At 44.8% G+C, this 25,888-nt stretch overlaps 1 protein-coding gene across 4 annotated transcripts in view; it reads left to right on the top strand.

Moving 5' to 3' along the window:
* Positions 1 to 25,888, top strand: part of MTFR1 (mitochondrial fission regulator 1) — a 93,460-nt gene that overhangs the window by 62,996 nt on the left and 4,576 nt on the right. For all 4 annotated transcript variants that reach the window (XM_077492792.1, XM_077492793.1, XM_077492794.1 and 1 more), the window contains one exon: positions 22,555 to 22,723. In XM_077492792.1, the coding sequence (XP_077348918.1) occupies positions 22,555 to 22,723 (169 nt within the window). The remainder of the gene's footprint in view (positions 1 to 22,554; positions 22,724 to 25,888) is intronic.

Genomic DNA, 25,888 nt, shown 5'->3' on the forward strand with positions numbered 1-25,888 from the left:
TTATATATTTTTGGGGGATATTTATTATAACAAAAAGTAAAAAATGCGTTTTTTTTCAAAATTGTCGCTCTATTTTTGTTTATAGCGCAAAAAATAAAAACCGCAGGGGTGATCAAATACCACCAAAAGAAAGCTCTATTTGTGGGAAAAAGGACGTTAATTTTGTTTGGGAGCCACGTCGCACGACCGCGCAATTGTCAGTTAAAGCGACGCAGTGCCGAATCGCAAAAAGTGGTCTGGTCATTGACAAGCAAATTGGTCCGGTCTGAAAGTGGTTAAAAAACATTACACAGGGTGCAGTTTGTTTTGAGTTAGAGGAGGTCTGGGGCGAGAATTATTGCTCTCACTGTTAACGATCGTGGTGATACCTCACATGTGTAGTTTGAACACGTTTTTTCATATGCGGGTGCTACTCATGTATGCGCTCGCTTCTTTTTACACTGCCCTTAATAAAATAAAGTGCAATGTTTTTTTAACTATTACAAGAAATGTAAACATCCTTTGTTATAGAAAAAAAAGCATGACAGGACCTCTTAAATATGAGATCTGGGGTCAAAAAGTCCTCAGATCCTCATATTTTACACTAAAATGCAATAAAAAAGTTTGAAAAAAAATAAATGTTGCTTCAAGAGCTATTGGCGGAAGTGATGTTTTGACGTCGCTTCCGCCCTGCATTGGTATGGAGCCAGGTGGGGGCCATCTTCCCCTCCCACAGCTCCACACCACAGAGGGCGCAGGATCCAATCGCCTCTGCCGGCGGTACCAGTAAGCAGCGGATCGTGGTGGGAGGGGGAGGGCCCTCTCCCGCTGCTAAGCGATCTTGTGGCGAATCCGCAACAGAGACCACTTTTTATCTGAATACATACCACCCACTGAAGAGGCTACCAGGGGTATGCCGGCTACCTGCTGCCATAACGATATTCCTGTTCAAAGTACTGCCATATAATGGTGGGTGGCCCGGAAGTGGTTAATCTTCCTATAAAATGTTAAATGCACATATAACCTGCATGTTATTTACCTGGAAAAGCCTCTCTTGTGTAGACATCCAAAAGTCCTGCTGCTGGGTGCCACCATCTTAGATGATGTGATGTGAGCTGCCTCAGCAGACCCAGAGCAGTCACTCAATTGATGCACTATATAGTATTTCCAATTTCTCCCCGACAACTAATGCTTAATGTACACTACAGCTCCTAAACTTGAGTTTAGGGGCTTTTGGTGTGTTTGGTTCCCCCCCCCCCCCCAGCTCTTAACTCAATAGAAGCCTGTGTGGCCATGTACACATAGGCTTTTACCAGTGTTTAGGAGCTGATGCGGTTAGGGGGGGCTTCAACCTCCCTCTCCTGAATGCGGAAGAATCGCGCGCAGCATAGGAACATTTCGGCTGCCGGAAAATGTAAACTGTGTTTTGCATTTTTCTGCAGCCGGTGGTCAAAGTAGGCAAGTGTCTACATGAAGCCTAAGAGGTCATGTAGGTACCTTAGGGAAAGGAAAGTAGAACTTGGCCCACATAGACAGTTCTTAGATACTACAGTAAGAGGAGAGGGCTATGAAATTGTCAAATGTGTTTATCAAGTTTAAAGACACATTACAAGTGAATAAAGGAGAGAAATACTCTGCAAATAAACCTTTTAAAATACTCATGTTTAGAGTACAGGACCCAGAAATCTGTTCATAGGCCATGGAACCTCCCCAGACAATAATCAATGGGGGGGGGGGGGGGGGGGGCGCGCGCAACACTAAATGCCTAAAAGATAGGAAGCTTTGTTTGGTTTACTCCCTAGTATCCCCATATAACCCCACCTACACTGCAAGGCTCCAGTTTTTTTTTGTTTTTTTTTGTTGAATGGGTGCCTTCTCCTCCGGGGGAATAGTCCCTGATGAAGTCACGTGATCAATGATGATACGCGTAGGATTGGCTTAGGAGGATACCGGAAGTGACGTCCGGGGTACGAACCTTTTTTTAGCTGTAACTTTCACTTAAAATTGTGCTACTAAATGTGAGTACCCAGGACTATGTCCTTTTTATAATAAAGTCTGTCTAGCATTACTTCACTATTGGAGCCCCTTCTCTTTTTTTGGTTGCGATTTATGGCCCATGGCTGAGTACCTAGAGGGGATTGCCTGGGGTGTCTGCACCAGCTGTGAACATACATTCTAACCATTGGAACGTATTGCTGTTTAACTGACAGCAGTGAGGTAAGGTACCCACTGCACTCAGTGTGTGAGCACCTGTCTTGAGGATCTGGGAGATCACCGGTGGAATTATCCCCTGCTTTCATCCACGGAACTAGTCCGTTATATAGCACAGTGTGGACCCACTTATTGCATGGCTTGATATGGATTGCCTTTTTTTCTATAAATAGAGACACTCTAAGAATTCCGTTTTTTGGATTGTGCTTTTTTATTTTTATCTTTATTTGTTTCACTGGATGCACTTTATGGATTGAGACACATTTTGAATTTTATACTTTTTGTATCTTCATTATCACTGGTTAAATTATATTTGTGATTCCACTACCTATTTTCACTTGCACTTTACTAGGAATATTTGTATTACCTGGATTTGGAACATTTATACTGGTCACATTACAACGGTTTCTATAATGTTTAAATGGCATTGATATACTTTAAATAGGTTGCACAATTTGAAATAATGGATTTTAATAGTCGCATAGAGTGTAATTTAGATCCTGTATGCGATTATTTATTCACTATTTGTTATCACTATCTAGGTATTTATTGAATTAATTTAGTTCTTTTGTGGAGCGCAACACCACTTTTTTATCACTACATACATACACACACTGCCTTGCGAAAGTATTCGGCCCCCTTGAACTTTTCAACCTTTTGCCACATTTCAGGCTTCAAACATAAAGATATAACATTTTTATTTTTTGTGAAGAATCACCAACAAGTGGGACACTATTGTGAAGTGGAACGAAATCTATTGGATTTTTGAAACTTTTTTTAACTAATAAAAAAAATGAAAAGTGGGGCGTGCAAAATTATTCGGCCCCCTTGTGTTAATACTTTGTAGAGCCACCTTTTTGCTGCGATTACAGCTGCAAGTCGCTTGGGGTAAGTCTATCAGTTTTGCACATCGAGAGACTGAAATTCTTGCCCATTCTTCCTTGCAAAACAGCTGGAGCTCAGTGAGGTTGGATGGAGAGCGTTTGTGAACAGCAGTTTTCAGCTCTTTCCACAGATTCTCGATTGTATTCAGGTCTGGACTTTGACTTGGCCATTCTAACACCTGGATACGTTTATTTGTGAACCATTCCTTTGTAGATTTTGCTGTATGTTTGGGATCATTGTCTTGTTGGAAAATAAATCTCCGTCCCAGTTTCAGGCCTTTTGCAGACTCCAACAGGTTTTCATCCAGAATGGTCCTTTATTTGGCTGCATCCATCTTCCCCTTAATTTTAACCATCTTCCCAGTCCCTGCTGAAGAAAAGCAGGCCCAAACCATGATGCTGCCACCACCATGTTTGACAGTGGGGATAGTGTGTTGAGGGTGATGAGCTGTGTTGCTTTTACGTCAAACATATCGTTTTGCATTGTGGGCAAAAAGTTCGATTTTGGTTTCATCTGACCAGAGCACCTTCTTCCACATGTTTGGTGTGTCTCCCAGGTGGCTTGTGGCAAACTTTAGACGAGACTTTTTATGGATATCTTTGAGAAATGGCTTTCTTCTTGCCACTCTTCCATAAAGGCCAGATTTGTGCAGTGTACGACTGATTGTTGTCCTATGGACAGACTCTCCCACCTCAGCTGTAGTTCTCTGCAGTTCATCCAGAGTGATCATGGGCCTCTTGGCTGCGTCTCTGATCAGTCTTCTCCTTGTCTGAGCTGAAAGTTTAGAGGGACGGCCAGGTCTTGGTAGATTTGCAGTGGTCCGATACGCCTTCCATTTCAAAATGATCGCTTGCACAGTGCTCCTTGGGATGTTTAAAGCTTTGGGAAATCTGGAGTGAGTTTGCTGCACTGAAAGTAAAGGGGCCGAATAATTTTGCACGCACCACTTTTCAGTCATTTTATTTGCTAAAAAAGTTTAAAATATCCAATAGATTTCGTTCCACTTAACAATTGTGTCCCACTTGTTGGTGATTCTTCACAAAAAATGTAAATTTTATATCTGTTTGAAGCCTGAAATATGGCAAAAGGTTGAAAAGTTCAAGGGGGCCGAATACTTTCGCAAGCCACTGTATGTGTATGTGTGTGTGTGTGTATATATATATAGACACTTCTGTCATGGCTTACAAGCAGTTTCCGGTTCAGTGGCCCAGCTCACCTTTTATACATGGTGCAATGCGTGTAGTTGGCCACATAGTGTTTTAATAGATCCAGGGTTGTGGTCCACTCCTTTTGGCACCAAGACCCTGAAGACCCCTTCAAGTGTATGTACTATAAATGGGACCAGCGATGTGAACAAGATAGGACAGGGTTTCCCTGTACCCTTATACATGCCAGTTTCTGGCTTGCGTGTCTTGTTGGCTATCTAGTGTACACTACATCCTGTAAAACACCCACTGCTTTTTATACAAGTATATTTTAGGGCACAGTTACAGGGGGGTCATAAACTATTAGTGTTTTTCCTAACTTAGTCTCACGAGTCAGCCTATTGGGTGATGTGGTGATTACCCATTTTGAAATTGGAGGTCTTTTTCAACATCCCTACTGGAAGTTCCTCTTGTGCTACAAACCTAGTGCTTAAAAGACTATCTGTGCACCTCCCTTGGCTATCTTCTGTTGAAATTGCAAGCTGATCATTTGCCACACCACATGTCCGATTCTTTCACCTGTTATTCTTCATCTTAAGTTTCGGAAGTTTCTTCCTGATCCACTGGCCATATGTTGGCTACTGTGTACTCCTTGATGGAAGTAGTGGATATATGCTCCTAGCACTGCTCAGCCACCATATGTTCAAAAATGCCCAAAAGAGGACCTTTTGTGGAAAATCCATGCCTAATTTGGATCAAGCAATCCTGGGCTTTATATTCTGATTAGCCAAACTTGGAGATGGTACTTCCCATTCCCGACAAATTTGAAGCCTTGTATCTTATGAACGCAGACATTCTCACTGTGAACCCAGCCATTCTTGTCCTGAATCCAGAACTTAACATTCTTAAAGTGGTTGTAAAGTCAGAAGTTTTTTTTATCTTATGCATTAAAGTGATTGTAAAGGTTTGAGTTTAAAAATGACAAACATGTCATACTTCCCTCCACTGTGTAGTTTGTTTTGCGCAGTGTGGCCCCGAATACAGTCTTCTGGGGTCCCTCGACAGCTCTCGCAGCTCCTCCCCCCCGCATCAGATAACCCCCTAGGAGAAGCATGGTTGCCTTGCGGCCTCGCTCCATTTGCATCCATAGACGTGAATTTTGGACTCGGCCCCACCCCCGGTGCGTTCTGTTATCACTGAGTCTACATTGACTCAGCTGATCACAGATCCAAGTAAGGGGTCGATTCTGGCCCCTTACCACGTGATCAGTTGTCAGCCAATGACGGCTGATCACGTGATGTAAAGAGAAGCTTGGTAACTGGTATTTTTTTTCCCACACGCTGTCCCTCTGACAGAAGCTGATCACTGGCTTCTGTCAGAGGGACATCGGCCCCCAACACAGAAAGCCATGGCTGCATTTTCTGTGCCCACAATGCCCACCAGTGCTGCCAATCAGTGCCCATCAGTGTCTTGGTGCCACAGATCAGTGCTGTCTATCAGTGTCACCAGTGCCACCTATCATTGCCAAGCATCAACTCTGTGCCACCTCATCAGTGCACATCAATGAAGGAAAAAAATTATCTGTCAAAATTTTCTAACAAACTATGAAAGCATTTTTTTTTTTTTTCAAAATTGTAGCATGACCACGCAATTGCCATTTAAAGAGTGACAGCACTGAAAATTGGTCTGGACAGGAAGGGGCTTTAAGTGCCCAGTAAGCAAGTGGTTAAGGTGTGCTCCCTTCCTTAAAAGTTTGGTGGATAGGTGTTTGGAGACCCTTTATTATCTCCTTACCCAAAGATGGCTGGAGAAATTCTTGATTTACAGTTGTGCTCATAAGTTTACATAACCTGGTAGAATTTATGATTTCTTGGCCATTTTTCAGAGAATATGAAAAACACAAACTTTTCGTTCACTCATGAAAGTGTTTGGTTGAAGCCATTTATTATCAATCAACTGTTTACTCTTTTTAAATCATAATGACAACAGAAACTACACATAAGTTGATACAAAGGGGTTTGAATGGCTAATAAAGGTAACCATCCTCACATGTGATCTGTTTGCTTGTAATTAGTGTGTGTATAAAAGGTCAATGAGTTTCTGGACTCCTGACAGACCCCTTGCATCTTTCATCCAGTGCTGCAATGACGTTTCTGGATTCTGAATCATGAGGAAAGCAAAAGAATTGTCAAAGCTTCTGCAGGAAAAGATAGTTGAACTGTGTATAAAACAGGAATGGGCTACCCGGCATCTCCGTGACTGAAAACCGGTATGCTACCTGCTAAGAAACATAGGACGAAAGCAGCAACCTGGGAGATCCCTGTCGCAAAAAATTCGGGCAACATTCACCGCTTTTTTAAGCAATTGCAGAGCCCCTCCTCAGGCACTCGGCCCGCGGCTCACAGGCCCTGCACGTGTCGCTCGTCTGACGACCGGATCACAGAGCAGCAGCGCGGCCCCACTTGATTCTCCAACCCTAAGCGATCTTCCCCCGGAGTACCCCGGGGAATACACAGAGAGAAACTATGGCCGTCAGCCCTCCACCCGACCTCCGTTCCGCGGACCACGATATTAGAACTCTCCTCCAGGCCCTTCCTACCAGGTCTGACATTGAGGCTCTGATTTTGCGCCTGGAGGAAACCCATCGCAGAGACATTTAGGAGGTGAGGGGGGAGGTTGCGACTCTGTCAGAGCGGGTGTCTTTGGGGGGAAGCCTCGGCTTCCTCGTTGGAGAGCAGAGTGTCATTGCTGGAACGGGCGAGTGAGCAACATCGGGATACCGCCATAACTCTCCAGCTCCACCTTGAAGACATGGAGGACCGGAGCTGCCGAAACAATCTGCGGCTCCGTGGGATCCCGGAAAGCTCGGACTCGGAGGATCTGGGAGCCCTGGTGCAGAGGATCTTCCGTATTGTGACGACAAACCCGGAGCTGGAGTGCGAGTTGGACAGGGTCCATAGAGCGCTGGGTTCGAAGCCGACCGACCCAGGCAGACCCCGAGATGTAGTCTGCAGAATCCATCGCTACTCTCAGAAGGAAAACATCCTGCGACGGGCGTGGGAGCACGGCAATGTGGCTGTAGACGGCTCGAATGTGAAACTTCTCCCAGATCTATCTAGGGCGACTCTGAGGCGCAGGGCTTTACTCCGCCCCCTTCTGGACATGGCGAAGCAGAGAGGGTTTACCTACCGCTGGGGATTCCCCCTATCTGTAACTTTCCGCAAAGATGTTGACGCCTACACACTGCAATCCCCCGCGGACCTGCCAGCCCTCTTTCGGCTCTTGGGCACCGACCCGATTCCAGTCCCTGATTGGCTGCAGATCCTCCCTCGTCAGACCGGCAGAGCGGGTGCTTTCTTGATCCGCGGCCCGCTACAGCATCAGCAGCGGAGAGCCGGACGAAGACGTCGCTCAGCCTCCAGAGAGGGCCCACGTGAGTAGATTAGCTGCCCTCTGTTTCTACACACAACCGCACACCCTAACATTGGCAGCTACCCCCCCCCGCAGTGCCCCTGTCATAACTTTCTTGTTTGCAGCCTCTGGGGGTGGGGGGTGGGGGTTGGCGACCTACCTACATGCCGGCTGGCATGGTGAACACGCTGGATGCGGACCGCCACAGCGGATGTTGTCGTCCAGGAGATGGGCGGCCGGCCACCCCCCCCCCCCCCTTCTCCCCCCCTTATTGGTATGGGGAGAGACCGGGGCATGTATCCTCTACCAATCAGTGTTTCTCCTCGATCTAACGGATTCTGGTGCCTTTGGTCGACCCCCCCTCCCAGTCGTGGAGGTCGGTTGTGTGTGTTCTCTCGGCCTGGGTGAGGGGGGGTGGGGATTGGCAACCTGCCTGCATGCCGGCTGGCATGATGCACACCGGATATGGACCGCCACGGCGGATGTTGTAGTTACGGCAATGGACAGTCCGGTGTCTCCCCCCCCCCCCCCCCCCCCCCCCCTCCCTCCTTGCTTCCATGGGGAGAGAACAGAATATTAATCCTCTACCACTCAGTGCACCTCACCGGTCTATCGGATCTTGGTGCTTTTGGTCGCTCTCCTCCCTGACATGGAAGCCGGATGTGTGCTCTCTTGGCCCGGGTGGGGAGGGGGGTGGGGGTTGGCTACCTACTCACATGTCGGCTGGCATGGTGAACATTCTGGATATGGACCGCCACGGCGGATGAGGTTGCTACGGCGACCCACTATTCCCCCCCCGTTTTTTTTTTTTTTTTTTTTGATGCAACCTACCAACATCTGATGTTTGTTGCTGCGGTGGAGTGGAACTGTTAACTTTGGATTTGTTACATAGGGTGGCGGGAGGTGCGGGGATCTGTAAGTCGGATAATGTTTCCTTATGTGTTCACCCCATATGTTTGTTTCTGTGCCATCGGTTGCTTCGGATTGGGGGGAATTGTGGTGTTGGTTATACCTGGCTCTGTTTCCTCCCTCAGACGCGCACAATTCCCTCCAACTGTCTTTGGGGGTCCTAGTATTTTTAGGTTGGTTGCTAGTTTCTTTTATTTATAATATTAAATTTTTTTTGTTTACCGGCAAATGATACGATAGCTGTAGTTGCCGGGGGTGGGGGACGGGACTGGGGAGCTCGCTCTCCGGCTCTCTGTCCACCAACCCACATAGGTAAGCGCTCAACTTCCAGTAGTTTACTGGTGAGTGCATAAGCAGTTTTCTGCTGGTTTAGTATTTCCCTTTGCCGCACGCTCTAGTGCCGACTCTTTGACCTTTCCCACTTTTTCGCTGGACCTACTACCCTTTACCATATACCTCTCCCCTCCCCTTCCTGCCTTTCCCCACCTACTTTGCTTCTGGATTCTGCCCTCCCTTACAACTCTTCCTGAGTTTGTAGACCTCCCCCCATCCCGGTGAGGCGCGATGGCAGACTCGATCACAGTGACCTCCCTTAATGCGCAGGGACTGAACACCCCAGAAAAGAGACGTATGCTCATGAGAGATCTTCGGAAGTCCCACGCAGACGTGGCCTTCATACAAGAAACTCACTTCAAGGATGATAAGCTCCCCCGTCTCCAGACCAGACTCTACCCCCAGGCTTATCATTCCACCAACCCCTCCTCCAAGACTAAAGGAGTGTCAATTCTGATCTCTAGCAGATTGCCATGGCGCTTCCAAGACGTACTGGCTGACTCTGGGGGTCGATACATCTTCCTTAAGGGTCAGATTGGGGATGCCCAGTTTACACTGGCGACGTTGTATGCCCCCAATACCCACCAGGACAAATTTCTTAAGGTGACCCTGGACTCTCTGATGAGATTCAAGGAAGGTCAACTAATACTGGGGGGAGACTTTTTAACGTGCCTTTGACTCCTCCACGGGTAGCTCTTCAATCCCTGTGGCGACCAGGAAACGCATAACACAATCTTTACTTGGGGCCCAATTAATTGACATTTGGCGTTTACAACATACTGGGGAACGGGATTACACATGTTGTTCTCCCCCACACAAGCTGTATTCCAGAATAGATCTTTTTATGATACCACATGACCAACTACACTTGGTGACCTCTTCCTCCATTGGACTGATTACGTAGTCAGATCACGCACCCATATCACTTGTCTACACTCTATCCGCTAGCCCTTCACCCAGGTCTATGTTTTGGCGGTTAAATGAAAGCCTCCTCCAAACGCCAGATATCCTGACAGAGGTGACTAAAGAGCTTGACAATTACTTCCGAGAAAACGACATGCAAGGTGTTGACCCTGGGATGTTATGGGAGGCTCACAAGTGTGTCATCCAGGGAATTTTTGTTAAACATGGTGCTCGGATCAAAAAGGCAAGAAATGCACAACTCACGTCCCTACTTTCGAACTTAGCGGCTCTTGAGGCTCAACACAAACACGCTCCTTCACGTTCCCTAGACACGGAAATACAGACTTGGCGCACACAGATTACGGATCTGCTACATTACAAAGCGAAAGCGGCCCTACAATTTTCCCGTAAAATAACCTATGAGTCGGGGGATAAATGCGGGAGGAACTTGGCCAACTCAGTTAAAGACGTAAAATCTAGATCATATATACCTCAGATTGTGGACCAGAATGGGCTTGGAGCCTCGACCCCCCTACTCGGATAGCGGAGGGTTTCGGGGCATTTTATTCCAACCTCTATAACCTCCCTAACACAGATGCCAGACAGGAAGACATAGATACCTATATCACAAACTCCCACCTACCATCATTGCCCCCAGAGGCTAAAGAACTTCTTCTTGATGAGCCGATTGCCCTGGAGGAAGTTCAGAGGGCGATAGGTTCTATGAAGCTGGGCAAAGCTCCAGGCCCAGATGGCTTTACGGCCCTATATTACAAGGTCCTCCTTCCTACTCTTGGACCACGCCTGGTGACGTTGTTTAATGCACTGGGCTCGGAGGGCAGGTTTCCCAGAGACACCCTTAGGGCTCATATTTCTTTGATTCATAAAGAGGGGAAAGACCCAGGCCTCTGTGGGAGCTACAGACCCATTTCCCTTCTCAATTTGGATCTGAAGCTTTTCTCTAAGATTTTGGCGACGAGACTTGCGCAGCACCTTCAATCTCTAATCCATCTTGATCAAGTAGGCTTTATACCCACCAGAGAAGCAAGAGACAACACTGTTAAAGTGCTTTAATCTCTTACATGTAGCGCAGTCCACCCGAACTCCCTGTGTCTTTGTGAGCACGGACGCGGAAAAGGCCTTCGACCGGGTGAATTGGAACTTTGTTCTCAGTTCTCCGCCACATTGGCCTAGGTGACAGAATGATGGGATGGGTGAGTAGTATCTACTCGCATCCATCGGCTCAAGTGAAAGCAAATGGGGTGCTTTCATCCCCCTTTTATTATTGGGAATGGAACCAGGCAGGGCTGCCCCCTATCCCCCCCTCCTTTTTGCCCTTTCTCTGGAACCGTTTCTCTCTACGATAAGACAGAACCCTGATATAATAGGCCTCCAAGTGGGTAACATTCCCTGCAAAATATCGGCTTATGCTGATGACATGATGTTCACTCTGGCGAAACCCAGAATCTCCCTCTCGAACCTTCTTTGTGAGTTTAAGACCTATGGCAATCTCTCCAACTTGAAGATAAATGACCAAATCTGAGGCCATGGGGGGTGGCTTTTCCCCCTCAAACATTGTTGGATATGAAATCTAATTATCACCTTAAATGGACGGCTTCAGCCCTAAAATACCTCGGCACGTACATCCCGGCGGACATCTCGCACACATTCGAGCTGAACTTCCCCCCTTTACTGATCAAAACACCCAGTTTACTGGAGAAATGGCATAATCATCTCCACTCTTGGTTCGGGAAGTGTAATCTCATTAGGGTGAGCATTCTCCCTAAATTCACTTATCTCATCCAGGCCCTCCCAGTGCATATCCCATCTTCATTCTTTAAGCGAGTACAGGCCCTGATTACCCGCTTTATCTGGGCCCATAAACCCAGAATTAGACGTTCACAGTTGACCCTTTCCAAGCAGCACGGAGGACTCACGTTGCCAGATTTTTGACGCTATTTCTTGGCCTCACACCTGGGTCGCATTCTCGATTGGAACCGCAATATACCTTCCAAGCTTTGGGTTTGGATTGAACAATCTCAGACACGCATACCGCTGCATAGCGCTGTGTGGTGCTTTAAAGACCTACCCCAGACCATGAAATCTCATCCGACCATCAGTGTTACTTTGCGGCATGGCCACCGGGCGGCTATTCAAGCAGCCCTCACATCCCCCTCCTCCCCTTTACTCCCCGTACTCGGCCACCCGAAATTTGAACCAGGCTTACTGCACTCTGAATATGCCTTTCTCAGGAGTTCCGGGCTTATCCACGCGGCGCGATTTGTCACCGAAGGGAAGTGGCCATCCATCTCAGCCTTGTCCGACTTGTCGGGCACCTTCAGGGTGCCTTTCTGGAGGGCGGTACAATTACACCACTTCCTACATTCCATCCCCGATCCCCAAGCCTTCACACGACCATTAACGGCGTTCGAGGACCTTTGTACGGGCACAGACCCGTTGCCACAAAGCCTCTCTCAAACTTACTGTCTACTGAACACACCATTAGACCAGACGCAATTACCCTGCTTGTCCAAGTGGGGAAAAAGACCTAAATTGCACATTTTCCCCTGCACAACGCCAGTGTATTCTTACACTGGCACTTAAATCCTCAATATGCACTAAAATCCAAGAATCAAACTTTAAGCTCCTCTCCCGCTGGTACCTGACACCTTCTAGACTGCATAGGTGCTTCCCCTCCGCCTCTGACCGGTGCTGGCGCTGTGGGGAGGGGGAGGGCACTTTGTTACATATTTTCTGGTCCTGTCCAAAGGTGAGGGACTTCTGGAGAGAAGTCCGCTGTATCACGCAGAGATTTACGGAGCTATCTCTACAAGACGAGCCCGAGTTTTTTTCTCCTGCACCTCTCCAAGATCCCCATTAAAACGTATAAAAAGTCGATCCTAAGACACCTGTTGAATGCAGCTAAGTCTTGTATACCTCTTCTGTGGAAACAATGCTCTCCCCCATCTATCACACTATGGATTAGAAAAGTTGAGGAGATGAAGAAGATGGAGGATCTGATCCTCGCATCACAAAACAAACAAGAAGTGTTTAAACAAACTTGGGACAATTGGAATCTCTTAATCTTCTCACATGAGGGTCGACGTCTCTTGCAGAATTAGAGCTTGTCGCCAACCCATTTCAGTCTCTGCTCTCTGGCTGCCATCGCGTCTCCTACCCCCCCTTTCTCCTCCCCCTCGCTCACCCCTTCTCCTCCCTCTCTAACTGTCCTTTCCACCTTGACCCCCCTGTAAAACGGAAAAGGATGGGAGTGAGGGCCCTTGCTCCCCCCGGCGGAGGTGTATTGATACCGCCCGGGGGGTCTTTAGGCGTTTTGGGCCTCTAGATGTTGTTTTAAGTATACTGATAGGGTTACCTTGTTTATTGTGTTCTCATGGAAGTTGTGATCCCACACCGGAATGTGTTGTAACCCTGACGTGTAATGTGAGGACCCTTCCTCTCTTCTGTTGGTACTGAATAAAAACTATATTTGAAAAAAAAAAAACAGGAATGGGCTATAAATAAGATCTCCAAGGAATTGAGACTACCATTCTGCAGTGTTTAAACTCAAATCAAGAAGTAGAAAATGGGTTCTGTTGAAACCAAAACACGGTCAGGTAGACCAACTAAAATTTCAGCCACAACTGCTAGGAAAATTGTTTGGGATGCAAAGAAAAACCCACAAATAACTTCAGGTGAAATACAGGAATCTCTGAAAACATGTGGTGTGGCTCTATTAAGATGCACAATAAAGGAAGAGGCACGTGAAGAAAGATTGGCTCAATGATAGTCGCCTAAGGAAAGCCATTACTACGCAAGTGCCCCAAAGTATCCTGCTTACAATACGCCAAACGGCAGAGGCGAGCCTCAAACCTTCTGGCACAGTCATATGGAGTGATGAGACCAAAATTTAGCTTTTTGGCCACAACCATAAACATTACATTGATGGCAAGATAAATGCAGTATGTTATCAAAAAATATTGGAGGAATGTTTGCATTCTTCAGCCAGGAAGCTGCGCATGGGATGTTCTTGGCCATTCCAACATGACAATGATCCAAAACACAGGGCCAAGGCGACCTGTCATTGGCTATAGCAGAATAAAGTGAAGGTTCTGGAGTGCCCATCTGTCTCCTGACCTCAATATCATTGAGCCACTCTGGGGAGATCTCAAATGTACAGTTCATGCAAGACAGCCCACGAATTGACAGGAACTTGGAGGCTTTTTGCCAAGAGAAATGGGCAGCTTTACCATCTGAGAAGATAAAGAGCCTCATCCACAAATACCACAAGATTTCAAGCTGTCACTGATGTTAAAGGGGGCAATACACGATATTAAGAAATGGGGTATATAATCTTTTGATCAGGGTCATTTGGGTAGTTTCTGTTGTGATTATGATTTAAAGAGTAAAAACAGTTGATAACAAATGGCTTTAGCCAAACACTAACCATGTGTGAAAAATGTTTGTTCATTTTTCTCAGAAAAATGGCCAAGAAATCATAATTTCTGCCAGGGTATGTAAACTTATGAGCACAACTGTATTTCCCAGATGTAGATAACTGTAAACGTTTATTCAAAGATACAGTGCTTGTCCTCAGTCCTACTGTTTTGTGTAGACACCCTAGAGAACGTTATCCTTGATCTCCAGAATGTCTATACTTTTTCTGGCTTGAATCTTGGCAACTGAACGGTGTAGGAAAGGTTCCTTTTGCGCTTGTCCCAAGACTGCAAGCTTCTTTTTGCTAATCAATCAATACACGTTGAGGCAGGTACTGGGGAAAGGGGTTCAGTCCCCATATTCCAAGTTCTGGGTTTCCTTTTTTTTTTTTTTTTTTTTTTTTTCCCCTTTCTTTTATTACCGGTCCTTCCAGCAATGGCAAGCCTTTCCTTCTCTAGGCCCACTTGAGCTGCTTGTATCTTTCTCACTCTAAATGGTTTTACTATTACAGAGGTGAAAGGGTATTCTTTACAAGAAAAGTTTTAAGTCCTTTTCCTATCTTTTACAGGAGGGGCATAATTTACCTTAATTGCTATCCTCTCTAGTTTTCAATAATTTTACCCACTGCCTAGGGATTCGCAAGATTTCCCTAACCCTTCTAGGTCTAGTGCACCCATCCCTTCCCCAGATTTCTACCTTGGTAGCTGGCAATTTCTTTGATATATGCTTTTGGATTAAAGAGGTTGTAAACCTCCAGATGAGAGATATGAAAAAAGCACATCCTCCTATACTCTTTACTTGTCTCTCTCCAAAGCTCTGAGTGTCATTCCTGTGTGCTACCTGGTTTTTATCAGCTTTTAGTCACTTCCGGCAGCTTTTCCATACACCAGAAGTTAAAATGGTGACTGAAGGGGAGCTGCAGCACTCAGCCTGTGACTTATGTTCACAGCTGTGCTTGTTCTCTGTGCTGTGTGAAGGGTGGTGTGTCTCTTCTCTATAATCGGGGCTCACAGTTGTTGACACTGAAGACTTCAGATCCCCACCCCCTGCTCCTAGAAACTCCTGTAGGTGGTGTATATCACCTAATGCTAGTCACTTCACTGGATCTATCGTACATGTTTACAACCACTTGCCCACTGAGCACTTAAACCCCCTTCCTAACCAGACCGATTTTTAGCTTTCAGTGCTCACATTTTGAATGACAATTAGTCATTCAACACTGTATCAATATGAAATTTTTATTTATGTAAAGTTTAACAGACTATACAGGAAATACCAATATAAAAGGACGTGGCTCCAAGTACAGTACTGACCATAGTTACATATATACAATGTAGCCAACAAGGGTCTCCCTGTATAAATTGCAAATAACCTTCCTGACATGAAAAGACCTAAAGTGCTCCTTGAGATATCAATGCATTGCCAGTTTTGTGTGTAATCATTTCAGGTGTCTATAGGCACTTCAGGGTTACACAAAATTCAGGGCCTCTTAACCTAATCCTAATCTTATCTGACTTGACAGGGATAGGGAAAAGGAGCTGACCACCAAGTCAGCTCTCTACCCCATAGTCTCCATATGCTAGGGCCAGTATTATTGGGGCCTCAGGAGGTATAACACTAAGAGCAACATGAAATAAGTGACCATAGCGGTTTTCAGTGAACTGATCACCTTCCCTCGAGAGCATATGTAATCCTAGTCATTGCACCTGATATACTGTTATTTATTATTAAATACTATTATCAATTATTAAATACTAAACTACCCTTCACACAGTATTTGATAAGATTAAATACAGTAAGATACAATTCCTATGATTTTGGGAAGAGAAAGATATGTTATATGGTCAATATCTCACCACTGTTTAAAGGAAAGGCTGTATATTTGATTCGTCCTAGCAGCAATGTCTAGCGAGATGGGGAGTGGTCACTTATTACCAAATTTATGTTCGTCCAGAGGGTGTATATCGGTGTTTCTGTGGTTCCCCCCCCCCCCCTCTCGATCGATCGCTTTCAATTGCTCTCGAATCATCTGTCTCCCCTTTTGTATAGTGCAAATTATTGGATGGTTACCTCCCTCACTTCAGGTTTACCATCTGTGATCATAGTAAAAGTGTAATCAGAATATGATATCTATTATGAAATTTGTTTTAACATTTTTCATGTTAATATAATATGGCAATTGCTGGCCTTTTGCTGTTCCCATCTCGTGTACCTTGCTGGCTATAAGAAAGCTCTACCCAACCAAATATATTGAGATTGACAGATTTAGGGAATTTAAACATCACCACCTTTCAACCATAAGACTAGTGTCAAATCCTTGTCAAATACATGGATGACTACAGTACACATTGATTCTTACAAAATGCATTTTAATATATTATATACCCATCTCTGTATAGATACATAATGTGTGTGTGTGTGTGTGTGTGTGTGTGTGTGTGTGTGTGTATATATGTGTATATATATATATATATGTGTATATATATATATATATATATATATATATATATATATATATATATATATATATATATATATATATATATATATATATATATATATATATTCTTAATTGTGTTTCAACTTGTGACTGGTGTCCTGGTGTATAATTAACCTGGCGTCTTCTGCCATTGTCTGGGGGAAAAGCTGAGTCAACACTGGGTTCTTTCTAAGGAGACGATCTCCCCCTTTGAAACAATGGGGTTATTTACCCTGGCTTAACTTTAATCAAAGGCTCTGCTATCTGAATCTTAAAACACTAGTTTGACCATTGTCAGTTGGTTATTCTGCTCCAACATAATGTTTGTATGTTGACCTCAACTTGGAGAGAGTGATTCACTCAACCTTTTCTGGTTTGCGGGGGGGGGGGGGGGGGTGTATGACTCCTTAGCTGAGTGTTTCATGAATTATGAAGATTTTTATATGTTCTGGTCATGACAACCATCAAGTTTTCTAGGGATATACATTTCAAATCTAATTTGACTACCTATTACACTTTTGACACTGGTGGCCACTGTAGTGGCATGGATATGGCATGGATGATCACTGATGTGGTACGGATGAGCCATGGATGGAGCATGATTGTGGATGGATGAGCTAGGGATGGAGCATTAATGTGGAACTAATGAGCCAGGATGGAACATTAATGTGGAATTAATTAATGAGCCAGGGATGAAGCATGGATGAGCCAGGATTGGGCACAGGTCAGCACTGTGGGCACTTCAGATCCAGCCCACAGTGCTGTTGCACCAGCTGCCTCCTCTCACACGCTGTAGCGATTGGTGTGAGGGGAGAAGTGGAACTGGACATGCTCTGATTTGTTTACAAATGATTACTGTCATTGGATGGAGTGATCAAGTGGTAAAGGGCTGCTGTCATTGGGCCTTTACCCCAATCCGTGACATGCCGAGTCTAGGAGACCCGACGATCACCGACATTACCGGGTGCGTGTGGGAGCTAGCTTCTGGGATGACATTACACTATGCCCTCCCAGAATTACCCGACCATGCTGTAGCTGTCATTTGGTTTGGGCCCGGTCGGCAAGTGGTTGAGGTGGCCACGCTCCTCTTCCCAGGGTTTAAGTGGTTCCCTTTTCTCTCCATCTGGTGTGTGTATAGATGTATCCATATTTGCCTGTCGTCTTAATTAGCCTATGCCTGCCAGGTGAATTCCTGATATTCCTACTTCCCAGATATTCCTTAAATTTGTGCATTCCATCCCTTGAGTTTGACTCCCTTATGTCTTCATTCAGGCAGATTGATTTTCTCCCCTGTTCTGTAGTCTCTGGGAAGGTGGTTCCACCCATTGGTCTGATAACCTCATCCTGAGTTACCGTATTTTTCGGACTATAAGGCGCACGTAAAAGCCTACATTTTCTCCCAAAAACGACCGTGCGCCTTATAGTCCGGTGCGCCTTATATATGACCTGTTGACATCGCTGGAGTTCTTTGTTAACAGTATCTGTCATCTTGACGTAAACCTTCGGACTATAAGGCGCACGTAAAAGCCTAAATTTTCTCCCAAAATCGACTGTGCGCCTTATAGTCCGATGCGCTTTATATATATGGAAATATCCATTTTATCAGCCGGTCGTTGCTAGTGCGCCTTATAATCCGGTGCGCCTTATAGTCCGATGCGCCTTATATATGGAAATATCCATTTTATCAGCCGGTCGTTGCTAGTGCGCCTTATAATCCGGTGCGCCTTATAGTCCGAAAAATACGGTACCTAGAAGTCCCTCATTCTGTATATTCTTTGGCCTTGCCCTTATTATAGCATTTGTTAGGACCCTGTAGGTCCTGGCCCTTTTTTTTTTTTTTTTTTTTTATTCTGAGACATTGTGGCTCCTGGGCAATTTTTTACTGTACAAGGCTCTTCCTCTGCTAAACCTTTCCAGCACCTTGTGGCTAAGCCCCATCTTACCCTTATAAGGAACAGATCCACTTTCTGTTTACACCAGCAGTGGTACTTTTACCTTACATTTTCCACTTGGACAGGGTAGCCTGGAAACTGTTTTCATCCTTGCTTCCATGATGGTTTTTATTGCTATTGAGCAATTCTATTGCATTCATGGCACCTCCACCTGCCTGGGTGGGCATTTTGCACCTTTTTGATTCAGACCCAAATGTGAAGTCTTGCCCATCCCTTGGTGAGAAGCCTTCCCAGAGGATTCCTAATCTGCAGCCATTACCCTGAAGCAAGGGGAGCTTGTTTCCTCTGATGCAGTGTACACTAATTTTGAAGCCTTAGGATCAGCCTGTTGCCTCTACTTGTTCGGTTTGGAACTTGGCTCTTATAGGGCCATGCAAGGTAACTAAAGTAATTCCCCCATCATCCATTGTTTGGTGATTTTGTGTACAAGTACTGGAATCTCGTTTCCTTCTCCAAAGACATTTTCATCCTTTTACTGATGATTTTGTTAAAAACGGGTCTATAACACTTCCTTTTTCCCCCTTTCCATCCCATTTTGTTGCTTAAACAAGACTTAAGCTCCGGTGCAGGGTCCTTCTTTTAGGGACTCCACAGATATGAGAATGGCAGCTATTTCCATGGCATTGTTTGCATTTACTTGCGCCAATCGGAAAAAATTTGCCCTAACTTTGGTTCTGGCCGTATGGTCTCAGTCTTTCAAACACTATCAGACCAACGCCAGCATGGACTAGTAATTAGTTGATTGTGCAGACCATATGTCTGCTGATGCAGCAGTGGATGCAGTGAGGTTTGCGCTTTGCCATCAATTTGGCGTAACTTCACATTCAATGAACATGTTGGTTGATGTGTTGGATGGTGGAGCAGGTTTCTAAGAACAGTCTTCTCAATATTCCCTTAGTGGATAATCCTCTCTTCAGAGCTTTGTTGGACAGCATCCTCAAGCATGTTACCAGGGAGTGAGAATAGTCCTCTCCTGCAAGCCAAAGGGTTAAGGATCAAACTTCTTAGACAACCCCATCCTTTTCTTCCCTGTAGTGTATCTTTATCCCACAGTTAAATTCCTTGGAAAGTCCTCCCAAGGCTGTCCTTTTTGTCAACTCGCATAGCCTGGCACTCAAACTGTGATTCCTCCTCAATATGAAGGTACACGCATACTTTCTGAGATTTGGTTTATCTTCTGGCCTTTGTGGACACTTTATAGTCTTGTATTGCCAATGACTTGATGCAAGTAGAGCTGCGTAAGAGCTACAAACTAAAGATTTTTTTTCCCCTGACTCCTTTTCTTTTAATCTGTGTCCCCTTGTGCCCCTTTCTAAGCTCCTAGACCAGGGTGTAACCGCCAGAATTCCTACTGCAGAGAAGTTGCAGAGCTTTTTTTTTTTTCTCCCAACTTTCATGTTTGCCAAACATATCTTGACATCAGACTCTAAATGTTTAATTTTTGTTGAAAAATTTTAGGTGCGAGTCCACCTGGTCCATCATTGGTTCTCTAAATCTGAAGGGCTTCCTGGCCTTGGTGCTCATCAAATATGTGCATTATCAAACACCTTTCTTCCCTGTGGTCTTGGGCCCCTCTCATTAATGCTTTGAGACCCTCCTGTTCAACCTTTCCTAAGCTCTCCTGGTGTACACATAGGTACTGACTCATCTGCTTACCCAGTATAAACCAATGCTGGGCTATTTGGATGAAAGCAGTTCTTGCAGGTCTTGGAGGACAATGGGCTCCATTCACAGAACCAGATCGCATGTGGCATTTAGGTGTTTCCACGAATACCACATGCAATCCTCAAAATATCAATTTACTACTGCTTTATGCGATATTTACAACATAAAGCAAAAAAACTGCATAAAACAGGAGTGAAAGTCGATTCACAAAAAAAGGCATGCAGTAAATTATTAGAAGCCTAGGCATTTGATATGACACGAGCAGACAGAGGGGAAGGAGAAGAGGACACGGGAGACAGAGCAAGGCGGTGGCTGATGGAGGCACGTACGCTGACAACTGTCAGGGTTCAGCAGCCTTGATATATCGTGGTCAAAGTACAGGGGAAGGACACAGCCAGGCAGCATCAGACGGGTATTACAGGCGATACGGGGCGCTAAATGACTCAGCACCAGCCCTGTGTATATCATGCTTTAAGGGAACAGGATCTGTGTTTTTTTTTTATTTATTTTTTGGGGTTAACGCTTTAAGTTTTTTATAATGTACTAATATGCATGGCATACTACATTATGACAGACTTAAAATACTAGAGTCGTTTGTTATTTTTTAACAAAGAAAAACATTTTCTACTTACCTGCTCTGTGCAGTAGTCTTGCACAGAGAAGCTCAGATCCTTATCTTCTCGGCTCCTTCTTCTCGGCTCCTTGCCCCTTCCTACTGCTGAGTGTCCCCACAGAAAGCAGATTGCTGTGGGGGCAGCCGAGCCGAAGCTCCCTGTGTCCATTCAGGCACGTAGCTGCGCCCCCCCCCCCCCCATTGGCTCACTGACGCCAATGGCGCTTTGCTGCTTTCTCAGCCCATGAGGAGGGAGAGTCTTGGACAGCAGAGTCTCTTGTGCAACATGACTGGATAGAGATGGGGCTCAGGTAAGTATTAGGGGGGCTGTTGCACACAGAAGAAGGCTTTTTATCTTTAACCAATTTTAGAGCGGACCATTTTGCTGCCTTAAGACCAGACCACTTTTTGCGATTCGGCACTGCATCGTTTTAACTGACAATAGCGCGGTCGTGCGATGTTGCTCCCTAACAAATTTGACGTCCCCCCCCCCCCCCCCACACAAATAGAGCCTTCTTTTGGTGCTTTTTGATTACCCCTGTGGTTTTTATTTTTTGCGCTATAAACAAAAATAGAGTGACAATTTTGGAAAAAACACATTTTTTACTAACTTTTTGTTATTATAAATTTCCCCCAAAAATGTATATACAATTTTTTTTTTTTTCCCCTCAGTTTAGGCAGATACGTATTCTTCTACATATTTTTGGTTAAAAAAAGAGCAATAAGGATTATTGATTTGGTTTGTGGAAAAGTTAGTGTTTACAAAATAGGGGATTGTTTTATGGCATTTTTATGAATATTTTTTTTTTTTTTTACTAGTAATGGCTATCAGCGATTTTTATTGTGACTGCGACATTATGGCGGACACATCGGACATTTTTGACAAATTTTTGGGACCATTGTCATTTATACAGCAATCACTGCTATACAAATGCAGTGATTCCTGTGTAAATGACACTGGCAGTGAATGGGTTAACCAGCGGTGGCAGTGTACGGGTTAAGTGTTCATAGAGGCGTGTTACTAACTGGGGGGGGGGCTGGGCTTTGTTTTAGTAAACACTGATCTCTGCTCCAATCACATGGAGCAGAGATCAGTGTCACTTGTTTCTAGGCAGAATGGGAGTTGCTGTTTACAACAGCATCTCCCCGTTCAGCCGCTCCCCGTTCAGCCGCTCTGTGAGACGATCACGGTTATCCCCGCGGCGATTGAGTCCGCGGGACCCACGACCGGACTCACGGGGTCCCAACCTGCATGCGAGTGCACTGCCAACGCGATGGCAGTGCGCCGTTTAAAAATGGACGTACCTGTACGCCAGTATGCCTGCCCGTGCCATCCAGCCAACATACATCGGCGTGCGCCGGTCGGGAACTGGTTAATGCATAGAATGCATTAGGATTAAAAAAAACTTCTGTCTTTACAACCACTTTAACCTGCAACTGGAGCTCTACAGCCCTCAAGGTGGTTTTCCTGGTGAGGCACCTTTTCTGAGGCTCCAGTTTATTTGGCTAAAATGGTTACTAGATAACGCATCTATATCTATCTACTAAAACATTGTCTGTGAATCAGTATTGGTGGTTGTTCTTAGCACTTGCACAAATAGAGCTTAAGAACTGTTCTAATCTTCCTTGCAGAATACCTGGAGAGTCGAAACCAAAGTCATGTGACCCAGCTGACCCAGCAACACTTATTGCTGAAGCTCTAAAGAAGAAGTTTGCATACAGGTATCGAAGTGACAGCCAAGGGGAGTCAGACAAACATTTTCCAAAATTGGAGCCAAAGAAGGCTGCAGAAACACCAATGGTATGTGAATTTATTTTATTTTTTATGTAAATTTCCCTAGACTGGCTTATCTTAAAAGAATTGCTGTATACAATACTTTTATCTCAAAATAAGTACACCCCTCACATTTTTGTATATTTTATTATATCTTTTCATGTGACAACACTGAAGAAATAACACTTTGCTACAATGTAAATTAGTAAGTGTACAGACTGTATAATGGTGTAAATTTGCTGTCCTCTCAAAATAACTCAACACACAGCCATTAATGTCTATACAGCTGGCAACAAAAGTGAGTACACCCCTAAGTGAAAATGTCCAAATTGTGCCAAAGTGTCAATATTTTGTGTGGCCACCATTATTTTTCTGCGCTGCCTTAGCCCTCTTGGGCATGGAGTTCACCAGAGCTTCATAGGTTGCCACTGGAGTCCTCTTTCGCTTCTCCATGAGGACATCAAGGAGCTGGTGGATGTTAGAGACCTTGCGCTCCTCCACCGCCACCTTCCGTTTTGAAGATGTCCCACAGATGCTCAATAGGGTTTAGGTCTGTAGACATGCTTGGCCAGTCCATCACCTTTTGCCCTCAGCTTCTTTAGCAAGGCAGTGGAGGTATGTTTGGAGTCGTCATTGTGTTGTCTTGGCAATCTTCTTATAGCTTAGGCCAGTGATGGCGAACCTTGGCACTCCAGATGTTTTGGAACTACATTTCCCATGATGCTCATGCACTCTGCAGTGTAGTGGAGCATCATGGGAAATGTAGTTCCAAAACATCTGGGGTGCCAAGGTTCGCAATCACTGGCCTAGGCCATCTATATGTGGAGCAACCTTTCTTTTTGTCAGATCCTCAGAGTTCATTGCCATGAGGTGCCATGTTGAACTTTCAGTGACTGGTATGAGAGAGTGAGAGCGATAACACAATTTAACATACCTGCTCCACATTCACACCTGAAACCTTGTAACACTAACTAGTCACATGACATCGGAGAGGGAAAATGGCTAATTGGGCCTAATTTGGACATTTTCACTTGGGTGTACTTGCTCTTTTTTCCAGCGGTTTAGACATTAATGGCTGTGTGAGTTATTTTGAGGGGACAGCAAATTTACACTGTTTTACAAGATGTACACTCACTACTTTTACATTGTAGCAATGTGTAATTTCTTCGGTGTTGTCACATGAAAAGATATTCTAAAATATTTACAAAAATGTGAAGGGTGTACTCATGTTTGTGAGATGCTGTATATACGAACCTAGGTGCACTGCCCCACCTCTCCACCTCGTCCAATCATAGAATGGTTTGCCTTCATTGAGAAAATGCAAAGTTTTTTACTGAGTGGCCAACCTCCTGTGTTCAAAATGGAGCAGGACAGCCTCTTGGCACAGGACCTAGAAGATGATGGCGATCACTACAGTAGTGGTGTCTACCAATGTAACAAATTTCATACCTGGAATTTTTCTTTAGGAACTATAGTGACAGTATGCGTAGTTCACCAAGCTATACTTTTCAGCAAGGAGAAAAGTAACTCTGTAGAAAATGACAAACCCGTGCATTATAGCTTAATGATTTTATGGCCTTGTGTACACTGCAGCTTAACCCTTTTTTCTGCAAGGGTCTGTGCTCTTAAACTCGAATGGTCAGACCATTTGTGCAGTTTTTCCATTACTTTATTTTTCCCTTTACAGCTTTCAAAGTTTGTAAAAGACCCCCAAACCATATATTTTCTGAAAGCACATGAACTGTCAAGTAAAAAGAAGGTGCTATTGATTTGTATATTTGTGCAAATGTTTCTCCTTCTTGCTAAAAAATATGAATATAAAAGTGGTTTTAAAGCCTAAGCATTTTTTACCTTGATGCATAAGGTAAAAAATGTTTGGGCATCAACACCCCACTTGGCTTACCTGAGCCCTCATTCGATCCAGTGCCATGCATGTCTGGTCTGCAGGTCCTCTCACCTCACTTCTGGTTCTCCCTGTCTTTGCTGGGGCTCCGGGAGCCGTTGGCTCCCAGTTCTGTCAATCAAAACCAATGACGAGGGAGCGTGGGGCTGGGTCGAGTCTCGCTGTCTGTGTAAATAGACGCAGCAGCAGGGCTCGGGTGCGAGCAGGCCCTAGCTTTCCAGGGGGTCGCTCTGTGTCATTCCATGGCACAGAGCAGATAAGTATAGACATGTTTCTATTTTTTATTATATTTTTTTACAATCACTTTAACCTGTATTAAGCTAATGAATATTTGTAAATAATTGAATGTACACAAAAATTGAAATGACCAAATTTCTCAATCTGGAGGTTTTCATTTCTCGTACAGCTTTTAGAGTTTGTAAAAAAACTTTAACCAGACCATATTTTTTTCTGAAAGCACATGACCGGTAGAATAAAAAAAGAAGCGCTCTGATTTGTGTTAATAAATAAAAAATATTTGTCAATTTTAGATTGCATCTTTTTGTGAAATGGTGAAAATCAAACGTACACAAAAAGTTTGTAAAAGACCCACCAAACCATATATTTTCTGAAAGCACATGACCAGTAGACTAAAAAGAAGGTGCTACTTATTAAGGCCCCATGATATTTGCGCAAATGTTTATCAAATCGTTATTTTCACAAAAAAGTGCATGCTTTGGAGAGACATTAGACATTGTCTTTTTTGAAACTGAGAAAGAGACTGGTCCTTTCTCTGCAACCTGAGCTGAATTAGTGCTGAGGGACACCTGTGCAGGGGGGCTGGGTGTTGCACAGTTTAGCAGTCGCTAGTGGAGGTAAGGAAGCAGCAGAGGAGAGGTGACGGAGGTGGGTTGGAAAGGGGGGTCACATCATAGGTCATTGGCTCTGATCATCTGCTTGTTTGCCACTAATCAGAGCTATTGGTTTGTTTAGCAGCGTCTGCTGAACAGTTATGCTATAAGTTCATGGGCACTGTAGTGACCATGAGCTTATAGCAGGAGTAAGCATTGGAATGCCAGGTCTGTACGGTGTATGGACCTGGCCAGCTGGAACCAGTGCTGTAGGTCCGTAGACCAGTATTTCTCAACGCTGGTCCTCAAGGTGCCCTAACAGGTCATGTTTTCAGGATTTCTGTCAGATGAAACCGCTGTGGTATTTTCTAAGGCAGTGAAACTGATCAAATCACCTGTGCAAAATGGTGGTAGGCCTGAAAACATGACCTGTTGGGGTGCCTTAAGGACTGGAGTTGA

The sequence above is a fragment of the Lithobates pipiens genome, unplaced genomic scaffold (genome assembly GCF_037356315.1).
Source record: "Lithobates pipiens isolate NorthernLeopardFrog02 unplaced genomic scaffold, aLitPip1_a1.2 Scaffold_19, whole genome shotgun sequence".
Taxonomy (NCBI): domain Eukaryota; kingdom Metazoa; phylum Chordata; class Amphibia; order Anura; family Ranidae; genus Lithobates; species Lithobates pipiens.